This window comes from Ammospiza nelsoni, chromosome 2, assembly GCF_027579445.1.
Source record: "Ammospiza nelsoni isolate bAmmNel1 chromosome 2, bAmmNel1.pri, whole genome shotgun sequence".
Classification (NCBI taxonomy): Eukaryota; Metazoa; Chordata; class Aves; order Passeriformes; family Passerellidae; genus Ammospiza; species Ammospiza nelsoni.
This window is the reverse complement of record NC_080634.1, coordinates 13,549,034-13,562,335: the sequence shown is the minus strand read 5'-3', so window position 1 is coordinate 13,562,335 and position 13,302 is coordinate 13,549,034. Positions and strand designations below refer to the sequence as shown.

The 13,302-nt window shown below is 32.1% G+C and overlaps 1 protein-coding gene across 1 annotated transcript in view; it reads right to left on the bottom strand.

Moving 5' to 3' along the window:
- NCAM2 (neural cell adhesion molecule 2) overlaps positions 1-13,302 on the bottom strand; it is a 272,795-nt gene that overhangs the window by 113,801 nt on the left and 145,692 nt on the right. Inside the window, exons 6-7 of the mRNA XM_059493913.1 lie at positions 9,287-9,404; positions 4,133-4,293 (exon numbers count right to left, since the gene is read on the bottom strand). Of these exons, the coding sequence (XP_059349896.1) occupies positions 4,133-4,293; positions 9,287-9,404 (279 nt within the window). The remainder of the gene's footprint in view (positions 1-4,132; positions 4,294-9,286; positions 9,405-13,302) is intronic.

Sequence of the window (13,302 nt, the reverse complement as noted above, 5' to 3'; positions counted from 1 at the left end):
CAGCTTTCAAAAGGCATCACTAACATTACACTTGGACTTGGTGAACTTTATGATATCTGGGAGGAGCAGGCACAGATTGCTCCATACACAGATCCACGGCATTCTCCTTCCAGAGGTATCAGTGAATTTAAATGAAAAGCTTCCATGTATGTATTGAAAAGCATCTCATGACAAGCAAAACTAACCACAAAAAGCATATAAAATAAATAAATAAATAAATAAATAAATAAAATATATAAATACATAATCTATATAAATATATATAAAAAATAACATATAAGTTTACTTGCTAAACCCAAAAGAAAATTATTAAGGTATGCTCCAGGCACTATAAAAAGGAATGGAGCATTAAGACTGAAAATAAGGGAAAAATTTAGACAGCTCGCCACCCCATTCTCCAAATCACAAGACAGCCTTTTTGGTTCCAAGATGAATGCATTTTGGAGGACTTAATTAACATTAAAGTTTTGAATTTTAGCATTTGAAATAAACACAAGAGGGATAAGATAGGAGAGGTACATTATATTTCCTCTTCTCTGTCAGATGACAAAAAACATATTAATAACAGCAAAAAGTGTCTCAATAATCAGTAAAAATTACATTTTGAATGTAAAAAACTGAAAAAACTTTTCCACTAAACAGCATTCAGATTATAATTAAAAAGGCATCTAGAAAATAAAATTAATATGTGTTTAAACAATGCATTAAGTACAAAGTGTCTTTTGTAATGCTTTTTGAGATATCCCTTCATTTGTTTTACATGAAGTCATTTGACAGAACCCACTGAAATGCCATTGAAATACTTTTACAATAAAATATTACTCAGACTGCCCTCTCACTGATTATGGAGGTAAAATACCTGTATTATAGAGAACTTCATATTAACTTATGCTACAACTCCCTTAAAATTTTTATTTTTATTGATTCTGATTAAAGAAAGAATATTTTTTCTTTCCCGGAAAAGAAATTATTAAACATAGAGATGTATTTTCTGTGACCTAAGTACAGAAAAGAGAATACTTGTTGAAAACCACAATGCTAAGTATCATCAAATTGTATAACCACGTATTTGAGTGATAAAGAAGTGGAAATAAAAAACTAGAGCGAACAAAATGAAAACCCTAGGAATATAAACATTATTCATATTAAGCACAAGTATGTCTTTAATTAAAGCTAGTTTTCTTTCATTTATTCTGATTATATTTTTTATTCTAACATAAATGAAGCCTACTGCCATCACCTTGTAGAAGGAATGATGAAGAAATGAATGTTTACTTTGGAGAAAGTAAGAAGATATAAGAAGCTTTACTGTATTGAATTTATTGTCTGTTCTTAAGTCAAGTGTTTGTTATTAGGTAATTTTTGGAAATATTTTGGGTTTTCCATAGATGTAAAAATATGGTATTTCATAATTAAAAATGATAATTTAGAATTATCTAAACACACAAATTTATAAATATGGCCAGTTACTACTGAAAAAGAAAAAAAATAAAGTGGAACAGTAAAAGTGAAAGTGATAAGTATCAAATAGAGATAAATACAGAGAATATTTTTAAAGAATTAAAGGATGAGTACCTATGTTTTCAAGCTGTTCAGCAGTCAACATAAATGAATTTGAATTAAAAACCTTAGCACAAGTTCTAAGCATTAATAGATAAGATCTTTTAGATAGTAATTGCTAATGATACAAAAAACAACTATGACAGGTAAGAAGAGGACAGACAGAGATAATAAAATCATATCAACAAAGACTGAGAGAAACAGGGTTTTTGTCTCTTTTTAGAACAAAGCACTGATACAGAACTGATACAGAACTGGGGAAGGCAAGGCATGTGCCTATGGGTTTCCACACGTATACCAGAGCTGCAGAAAAACTTCAGAGTAAGCATTTTACATCAGAATAAAAAAGGGTTTTAAGCATTGATACTGAAAAACACCTAAATTTAAACTAAAGAATCTAGGTCATGTATGAAACTAAATATGTAGCTATTACATGACAGTAAAATGAGCATGTTTATTCAAAAGTCCTGTGCTCTAGAAAGTTTAAGTAGTGAATTCTATAATATTACTATTATTTTTACTAAATTATGGTTATATTACTGTTATTATGAGTTTTAACACTGCCAGAGCCGTGTTGTAGAAACAGTAGTCGTTGCCCTAAGGAGTTTGCATTGTAAATTAAAACTAAAGATAGCAGACATGTGAGACAAATAAGCTAATGAAGTGAGAGAGAAAAATGCAATTTAATAGGCCAATTTAACATAAACAAGTTGTTTGTGTACTATTTAGATATAATAACCAGCCATCTGCCTTGTCATTTTCAGACTGACACTTTCTTTAACACATTTAATGGAAAAAAAGATAAGTACTTGTTGTCTGGATATATGACTGTATATAATCTGTGTGAAAGAGATAAAAGTGAAGTTTATTGTAGGAGACATTAAAATCCCTTACAAATTAGCTATAACTCTTAGGGCAGAGATGTGAGAGACACTCTAGAGAATTCTGTGCAAAATTAAACATAAGAAGCTATTTTTCAAGCAAGAAAGAAAATACCTAAGAAATTTAAGAGTTTAGGATTTCATGGAAACATTAAGGATATGTAGGTTCATAATGGATTTAACAAACTCATTGTATCCATTAATACAGTAGGATTTTTCTTTCCATGGAGTCCCCAGTAAAATGGTTGCTAAAAGATGAAAAACATATACAGGAAATCCTCACTCTTAGTTTGATGTCTCCTTTTTCCAATCTCTTTCATTAAAAAGTTTCCTTTCTCCAGGCAAGTAAATTTCAGGAACACTTAAAATTACTTGTATAACACACAGAGTTATTTCTGACTGAAATTTCCGCAACTTAATATCAATATTAAAAAGTAATTTCTATTCGTTCCATTATTTTTTTTTTTTTGGATATAGAGTTGAAGGAAATATTTCAGTTTTCCTAACAAGGATGCTATAATTGTTGGGGCTGGGATAAAATTTAATATTTTATTTCATCTTCTTTCATTTGAAAGGTAATTGAGAATAACTCTCAAGTACCTCAGAACCACAGCCCAATGGAATGCCAGCATTATACAACACAACATCTACCCCCCTCAATGTCAATTATCAGATTACTCTCTCCCATTAGAACTCTTTCACTTTCATAAATTATCATTAGCTTTAGCTGGAATTAATGGTAAATCCTTAATATCTGATTTTTTTAAATTAATCCTGTCTTAAGTATTTAGTATTTAACTATTCAAATAGAAATTTTCTTTCTCTATAATCCAAGCTATACTTAATGTAAATATATATTTATATATTTACATTAAATATAGCTTGTATTATAGAGAAACATAATTTCTCTATATATCGTTATATATATATATGTATATATATATAAACTCCAACACATTCAGTTTTGTAAGTTTTTCAAAAGTAAGTTACAGCCTTTTTTGTTTTGCACAGTGATTCTGAGGGATGTTTTCGACATTCTCATGAATATCCACTCTCACTAGGTTATATCTCAACAAAAGTTCAAATAAATTATCAGTTCTATGTAAAGGAGGGAATCATTAGCTCAGTTGGGGTGGGGGAACATAGAAAGAGAAATAAGGGGTTCGAGGTTATTACTTTTATCCTTTGAAGCTCAGCACACACAACATTTTTGTGACTACATCTGCAATTGTACACTTAAAAAATAGACATCAAGAAAGATAAATTGAAAAAAAAAATTAGGAAGGCCTCTTCATGGCATTGCTTTACTAAAACCCTCACTGCTTAGAAGTCAAGATACCCTGCTTTTTCCCCTTTTCAGAACTTCCCCCTTTCTCCCCTTGGTTTTCTTGCAAGCAGTCAACTTCTAAATTAAAAACAGAGTGAATTAACTATTTAACACTCCACTGTACACTGCATGTGAAGAGCAGAAAAGCAAATGCTGAAGATAACCTTTTCAAAATGAAATTCAGATGTAAAGGTTTAGGCAGCCAACAGGGACAAAAGAAGTTGTAAAATCATACAGAAAGCACTTTGCTGCATCAGTAGGCAGCTTGCAGAAATACTACTGAACTGAAAATTGTGAATTAACACCTATTTCCTTACTGTTTACATTTAAAAAGGAAAGATGGACCATATTATGCAGTACTTACCAAAAACTTGAAGGACTGTCTGTTTTTTGTCATTTCCTGCTTTGTTTTTAGCATTGCAGATATAAGGACCTGCATCGATATTTTTTATATCTCTTATTGTTAGTTGTGTATTGCTTCCTCTCAGGACATATTTTTCATTTTCTTCAATAAGTTTACCATTCCTAAAAAAACAAAAAAGGTATAAATCAGCCTCTAAGATCCAGTAACAATGTGCTATAGGAGCATCAATAGGCTGAAAATAATATTTGAGGGAAGAAACTAGTATTACACTACCCTCAAATATCACAATGTAATAATTTGTCAGGTTAAAAAAAATATATATATATATATATGCATAAAAATACTATAATACCTTTATTCTTAAATGTTCAATATTGACCTAATGTTAGAAAAAATGGTTGTGAATAAGATTCTTACATATGGCTTACACTCAAGGGAGGGCATAAGAAAATTGGTTATATATTGTATGTGAGAAACTATTAAAAGCCTATTTTTCAAGTGTAGCATCTGCAGTTCACAGTAGTAACAATGTAGCAACTTATGAAAAAATTAAATTACATTCACGTAGAGCCTATTGGCACATCAAGAACCCATCCAAATTATTTCCTCTCAGTTGTTGTTGGCTAGCCACAACTTAGCAAGCAGGCATGTCTCCAGATGTTAGAATGAGCTGTGACCAGATGGTGCAGAACTAATAAAATCTGCAGGCAGTTCTGAGGGCTGATTGAGGCTTGACTAGTCCATTTGGCCACCTTGGCCTGCACACAGCTGCTTTTTCAAGAGGGCATTACTCAAACATTCTATTTTATTCAATATTCCTAGCTTAGGACGTTAAACTTTTTTCAAGATTTGAACAAAAAATATTTCCATTTTATTCTCATATAATGATAACTACATGCATTTCATATTTTCCTAAATAATATATTCTCTAAAAGACAGGATACTGTTTTTTTCTTGGGAGAATCATAACTGTTAGTAGGAGTACCCTGATATCTATATAGTTTGCACTTAGTAGTAACACTTTTTTGTAAATAATTCTAATCCACTTAGTTACCAACATTATGATACTTGTTCATTTCCTTTCCAAAGAGAATCACAGAAACTGATTTAGAGAACAGAAAAGGCCTAATTTTCCATATTAGATAGTCTCACAGAAAACCAAACCTAACCAAAACCAGAACAAACAGAAAAAGCCACCCAAACTCCTTACACAACAACAAACAAACAAACAAACAACAACAAAAAATCCCAAACAACCAAAAACCCCTGGTGATTTCTTTTAGGAGAGAAAAGTATTTATTCAAGGTTAGAAGTAATTTCCAGGTACCTGTTTTCACAATCATCGATATCTATAGCAGTTTCTCAGCAGAAATGAGATTATGAGCATGTCCCTGGACCCTCTAGTGAGCAGAGAGATTCACATTGATGCTGATATTGGATAACAGGAAAACATGAATAATATACTTTAAGTGGATTATTTATTTTGTGAGATAATTCTAAGTCCTGTCAGCAAAGACCAGGAAATTGATCCAGCTAAACTTTAGCAGTGTAAATTATCTCCACAGCTATAAACTATGTTTTCAGTAGGACAATTCACATGAGTAAAGATTTCCAGTTCATGACCTGTAGTTACATTAGGATCTTTGTCTTTCACTCCTGGATAATTTAATTCCATTACTGTATTGCATCTCTCTGAAGGTTATGCTTTACATTGATGTTATATCAGCTTCAACAGAGATCCCAGTTCCATGGAGAATTAATTAGATTCTCTTAATGCACGAAATACCAACAAAATATATACATATATAAATAGAGCAGCAACTAAACTTTGATGACTTTCCTTCTTGACAAGGTATTTCAAAGTGACTATTTTTTATAAGTGCACTAAAGGATTTCTGGAGAAAAAAATTGACATATTAGTTCAGATGAATCCATTTCAAATTGATCTAAACTAAATCTCATCAGCACCTGGAAATAAAAATGGTCAACTAAATAGTTCAACTTCACCACATTAGCTAGTGTCTTAGCCAGCCAAAAGCTAAAAGTTTGAGAGTATTGTTTTGTCCAGCATCTTGCTTACAGTCCACATGAGTCCCTTTAATAGTAGCATCATCTGATTTTAAAAATACAGATATTTTTCATGGCCTATCTGAAGTTGATCTGTTAAAATCAGTACATTGGAAATCCAAAAGGAAACAAGGGTAGTAAAAATTCAGATAATTTACTTTTTTAGTTGACTGAAATAGCAGTGGACTGTAAGACTACCTTTGAATAGCTCCCGATTTTGCAGGCCTTAATAAAGAAACTTCATTTGACTGAATGATTGAATATTGGTATGAGAGCCTATTTTAAAAGGCAACAAAGGCAGAAGAACATGGAAATGTGTAAACACATGTCCTCAGTCTTCACGAACCACCTTAACAAGCATGGATATACTTTTTACACCATGAAGACAAAATCCTGCAGCAGAATGGAGTAAAAAATCATTTACCACCCTTTTCGTCAGTATTTTTCCACAGCTCCTCAGGAGACTGAATATGGTTCAGAATGTTTTGCAATGAGACATCAGGAAAAGCTATAATTATGATTTTCTGTTAGAATATCTAATATCATCTCTCTGAGGCCATTAGTTATACCTAGCTAATCAGAGAATTCAGAAAACAGGCTTCCATCAAATCACTTTATTACACCTAGCCATTTTAAAAATGTTTAACCTGAGACAAATTAAATAAAATGACTGAACTCACATAGATAAAAGGTGAGGTTGGGTTTAAAACTGAACACAATTCCCTTTATTGGCTGTGACGAGTAAGTATAATCCTTACAAAAGCACTAGTAAAACTTTATCAAATTCAAGATATAATTCCACTTGTTTATTAAAACTGAAACACAGTAAAACTGAGCTTAGTACCAACTTTCAACATCAAAAAGAATACTAAACAGAACCAAATAGGGAATAATTTGCTATTCTGAAAAATATATTCAATTAGCTTTTCAGTTGATGACAAGCATATTAAGATTAGATAAATTTGTTTAGATAAACTTCCCTAATATTCATTGAAAATGCTTTCTAGATCTTTCTCAAAATCAAGAAAAATATGTTGATCAGGTTTTCCTATGCTTAGTCTTATTACTGAAAAATCCCTGTCTGAACTATTGTAGAAAACCAAGGCCTTTATCTTGACATACTTTTTAGATAAGACCAAGGACAGGAGAAGAGATCATCTGATTATGAAATCATGGACCTGAAAATTTTAGGACAGAGATTTCAGAAATTTGATGCAGAAATTTAGGAATAGAATACCATTTATTATTATTTGCTTTCTCAAAAAATAGAAGGAATTCTCTTTCCTCATTTTTTCCCTGCTTGCATATCAATAATAATATATTGTCCCATGGTTAAATGTTCTTTTTGATGTATCATTTTACAAAATCTCAGTGTCAGCAAATAAAAAAAAAAAAAAACAAGAACATTTTTTACTAACAAGAATTTACACCTTAATCAGATAAATTTAAAAGAGAATCAAAGGGGGAAAAATAAAACATCAAAAGGGAAGGGAGGGACATTAGCCAATATTCCTTATTATGAGATAGTTCCTGAAAGAGAAACAGAATAGAAGTTTGCGCATGTATGATTCAATATCCAGTCCACAAGCCTCAAAAGCTTCTGGAAAATCATTACAAAAAATATTTAATGAATGGTTTAAAAATTTAGCTCCTCAAGGGCTGTCCAACCAAAGGGAAATCCTTCAGTGGGCTCTGATCAGTGAATACAAAAATAAGTGTCTCTCCAAGACACTTGGACTGTGTGTGTACAATGGTAATTATAAAAGATGGAAAAAATCCCACAACTTTTAATGGAGTTATCCACAAATGGTGGAAATTTATGTAATCTTCCTTCATATATACCATGATGCATGTTGTCATACACCAAAGACATTTAGGAGAGCAGATTTCAGGCAAATCTTATGAATTTTGGTCAGGACATTTAAAAAAGTACTTCAAAGATGTCAAATAAAAATAATATTATCTGAATTTAATATGAGTTCTTTGATTTAGGCTATAATATTTTGCATTTATTTTTCCTCCTCTTTACTGAATTTTGAATTCTAAGCCACATTAAGGAATTGCCTTTGCATTCTATTTATTTATATCTCCTGGGATTCAAATTGCATGAGAGAAAAATTCAACTTCACAACTGACCTTTGGCATAACAAGATTAAGATATCAAAAGAGAGAAACTTAATCTAACATTGTTCAAATGTTCCAAAGGAGGTGAAGAATTGATGAAAATCACTTCTATGCCCATTTTGAAAGTGGGATGACCTTTTAATCCACTTGAAATAATATAAGTAGATGCAAATTATTCAGGTCTAAAATAGAAATGTGCACTGGTTTGATATATTGAGATACTTTACATTCCAGAAATGATGCATATCTTTGTTGAAACTGAAAGAACACAGAGTAAATAGATATTTAAATTTTTACAAATGTTGTATGGTAAGTGTTCCCAAATGGCATAGCTATACTATGCTCATGTCATTGATATAATGAAAAAAACACACAGGAGATTTAAAAGCAATTCCATTTTCAAAGTATTTTGTGTTGATAAAATTATATTAAGTTACACTAACACTTATTCAATGACACATTCCTGGGTCCAACAAGTGTCTAACTTTGTACCTCTTTCTGAATCTCATTGAAATAGAGAGTTAAGGTTAAAATCTATTTTTACAAATGTGGAAAGTGTTACCTTTTTTTTATTAGTATTGTTGACCTTTACTGGATATTTATTTACTGGATAAATGCGTATCTATGCATTTATGTGCAGAAGTCGTTGTTAGATTTTTGTTGTACTGTTTTTGAGATATGAACTTATTTCTTTTCCACTCACACATGAAGAAATAATGGCAATATGGTATTTTTGGTACTTTTTGCATTTACCTCGCTGGCAACCTGAGTGCAATTGAATTTGTGTGAGCCTGTTCACACATTAATGCTTAATCCAGCCTTAGCAATGAGAATAGAAATGGACAGAAAATGATCTTAGAATTCAGTGGAGAAATTAAGGTTGCACAGCTTAATGGACTGTGCTAGAAGATCAGGACACATTAAAACAATGTGCTCTGATGTGGAGACCTGGGCTGAACTCACCTGTACCAAGAGATCTCAGGGGGAGGCGATCCAGTGGCTCTGCAGAACAGAGTTACTGCTTCTCCTCGATCTGCCGTGGCATTGAAGGACTTCTGCAGCAGAATGATCGTAGGGGGCACTGAAAAATAAAACATTATGTCCAATGAATGAAAAATAAAATATTAGGTATTCCTGGTGAAATTCAAAATGCAGGATCCTTTGCTAATTTGGGAATTTGGGATTGCAATTAGGGATCAAGCTACCATGTGAATTATTGTTAGTAATATTTCTTCACTTTTCTAAAATTCAAGATTTTTAATATTATTAAGACATTTATAAATTTCATTTTTAATGGAATGAATTTTTGGAAGCCTTTTTCAGCAGTTCTTCAATTTTCTTAAAGAACATTCTATGATGACTAAAATTACACCTAACATGTATAAGTCAATACACACATAAGATATAAATCTATATCCTGATGTAAGACAGTATTTCTAAAAAGAGGGATCAGTATACAGGAGCCTTCATTATGCATATTCAATCATTTTACTGAGCTTCAGCATACTTCCCAGCCAGGAATGTCACCAGCTTCCAAAGGCCAAATGCAATGCAATGGATGCACCAATGCAATGTGCAACCAATGGATGAAATCTATTTGTTTTCCAAGAATTTAATTTTGTTCTAAAAGTGACAAATGTTTTCTGTTCTTGATGGGATGATATCATGATAAAAAAATAACATTTATAACATTAATAATAATCAAATAATAACATTTTTAACTGTTATAAAATAATAAGGGTTCACAATGAACCTCTACCCAACCAAAAAACCAGCAATATTATTGGAGACAGAACAACTCACAGGCTGATATTTAACATATTTGTTTACATATCCTCTTCTATTAATTAACATGCAAACATGAAGTGTTCAAAGCCAGATTGGATGGAGGTCTGAGGAACTGGGTGCAGCAGGTGTCCCTGCCCATGGCAAGAGTTTGAAACAAGATGGTTTTTAAAGTCGCTCCAACCCAAACTATTCTGTGATTCTATGAAACATACAAATAAAAACAATCCAAGCAGATTGGATGGGAGTTAATATATGTAGAAGAATGAATGACACAGAAAGTGAGAGGAAAGGGAAAATATTAGGGCTTCACAAAATAAAGGTCAGCTAGCAAGAAAATCCTGGGAGATGACAGAGTGACTCAGTTATCCTTTTTATCTTTACTCTTTACTAGTGAAAAGATGAAACAGGCAACCTCAATGAATTTGTTTTTACTGTTCCATTGCATTCCACCAGATTTTTCTCACCCACTCTTGAAAACCAACTGTTGTGGCCCTCTACCAAATATTTCAGAAGCCTTTTCACTTCTGAATCTTAAATCATGTACCAGAATTATCAATGATAAGTAATTGTGTGTTTTTATGTACTTTTCACACTTTTTAATGGTGTGTTTCACAGTGTTTCACAGATCACTTCTTTCCTATCTGAAATTGCATGGGCCGTTACTCAGCACACAAAACCCTTCTGCTGTGCAACGGGAATTTATCCATCTCCAATAAAAAAAAAAAATCCCATAATCCTACTTAGAAAGCTTTTAACGCTTTTTAGCTATTTTGCAGTGCATTGTAATGCCTGGACCTTGAAAATAGTTGGGAAAATGAGGAGATAATTCTTTGCTAGAAGTAACAGGATCTTCACGGTTCATCACTAAGAACTACAGGACTGTTCAGTGCATTACTTAAGTAATTACTAAGTGCTTCAATCTTCCAAGAGATATTGCAATGACAATAAAATGAAATATTATTTTCTCATTTGAAAAGTAAAATTTTATTTTGCTCATAATTTTTCAAGGAATAAATCTGTTTTCATGCTCGTATGTACATAGGTTGTATCTAAAGTGTAAAGCTACAAGAGGAAAAGTGAAATGAAGGTATGCTGGTAAGTCTCTCTCATTTCATATTTAAAGCAGAGTGGCAAAATTCAGTCCCATCTTACTGTGTAAATAGCTCTCTTTCATTAACTTCACTGAGATCAGGATGACTAATTTATGGAACTTCTCAGATAGTAAAAAGTAAATCTAAGTGGTATATTAGAGAAAAATTATTTAAAAAAAAGAAGAAAAAGAAAAAAAAAGAGAGACAAAAGAACAAGTAAAAGAAACTTTTGTTTACAGGAGGACTTGATTTTTTTTATTCTCTTCTATATCACCTATTTGCAATCACAGAAAATCATGACATTCAGATCTCACTGTAAATACAAGTAGAAAAGAAAGGTCACAATAATTTTAGTGTTGAAAGTAGAAAAGAAACATAAACATTAGATTTCTAAGAGATAATCCAGCTGTCAATTTCTTACCCATTATAACCCTCCAAGGATTTCCATACATTAGAAATTACCCTGATATCAGACTTTGTTGCAAGATTCAATTATTTTAGAGTAAATTTGCAAACTATTCATATGCAAACTTTAATTTAAAGAATGAACTACTATAATTAGTATGGTTGCAAGATTTCAAAAAGTACCCCTGAGCTCTTTTGTTACAGTTTATCCTGCTTTGGAGACCTTACATACTTCTATCCTGGTTTAATTGAAACCAGGACAACTTTTTCATTGACTCAATGCTCCTTGTGGGTCCCTTCCAATTCACCTCATTGTTATTATAGAAACATTTTTAGCATATATTTTGCAAATTCCTGTAGATTCTACAGTGACTGTAGCAAGATGAGGAAATAAAGCTCAATAAAGCTCTAAAGTTGAAAAATTTTTCATACATATACTTTCATGACGATATTTTCTTTTTATCGCAAGCTTAGATTATCCTTCAAAGTAAGTATTTTTTTATTTCTCTTTTGGAAAAGGAGATGCACTGGACATAGGGCTATGTAGCTTTTGGTGGCCTGTATACTGATCACTGATTCTTTTCTTTGTCTTTTTTGTTTTCCTTTTTTTTCTTTTCTTTTTTTCCTTTTTTTTCTGCATTTTAATATTAAAACACTAGAATTTTTTTCTGAATTTTAATATTACTCTAAAAGCTTTTTTGGATCAAATTTTATCCCTTCAACTTCATGTAGGCAAATCTATTTATTACTATAAATGAAGCAGGAAATAGATCTTAATTGATGTCACTCTACATGACCAACCATGTCATAATCACTTATTTGGCAGCTCCTTCTCCTCCCAAGAGTGAAGTTTAGGGATGAGCGTTAAAATCCTTGCCTAGAGTCACAATAAATATAAGATGGACCAGATTTTTTTTTAATTCAGCAAAAAATGATGTGAAGTCAGACTATTATTTGCAAACCAATGTTTTAGGTTAAGTACAGACTCTCTCAGCTCAACTGCATAAAAGTAGAGATGAAAGGTAATCAGAAGGTGGATTCATATCCCTGTACATAAATAGAAGCAGAGTAAAATCTCATTTGGCATTTTAAATGCTACCAGATGCACTGCTGGAATTGTACATAACCAGGAATTGTGGTAATGCAGCACCAGAATGTACCACCCACAACAATCTAGAGAATTCTGCCTCAGATGTTGCTGCTTGACTAAGAATTACCTGTGGCAGAATCTGCCCCTCCTGCTGAAACTGGCTGTGAGTTCACCTCACATAATGATTTGTGTTTACTGGGGTTTGCTGGGAAGGACCAGTCAAGGGCACAGCATTCAAAGCTCTGAACCTAAGACACACTGAGGAAGAATTTCACTGGAAATCTGACATTAAACAGACTGCAGAGATAAAAAATGCCCTTTATGAACGGTGTCCTTTCCAGGCAATATATGAAGAGAGAGTTATCTTTCACCAGGTCAGTGCAGAGTTTAAGAGAGGTTGAGTTAAATGCTCCCTCTTGTCTCAATTCATTGATTTTCCCTCTTAGAGGTCTATTATAAACTAATAAAATGTATAATGCAAATTTTCAGGAAACTCCTCACATATTTTATTCCTCACAAAAATAAAATTTGAAAAAATCTGTAATTAATGCTGTTAATAAAATGTATCTGTGAGTTTTGGGACAGCTCATAGAGTATATTACACA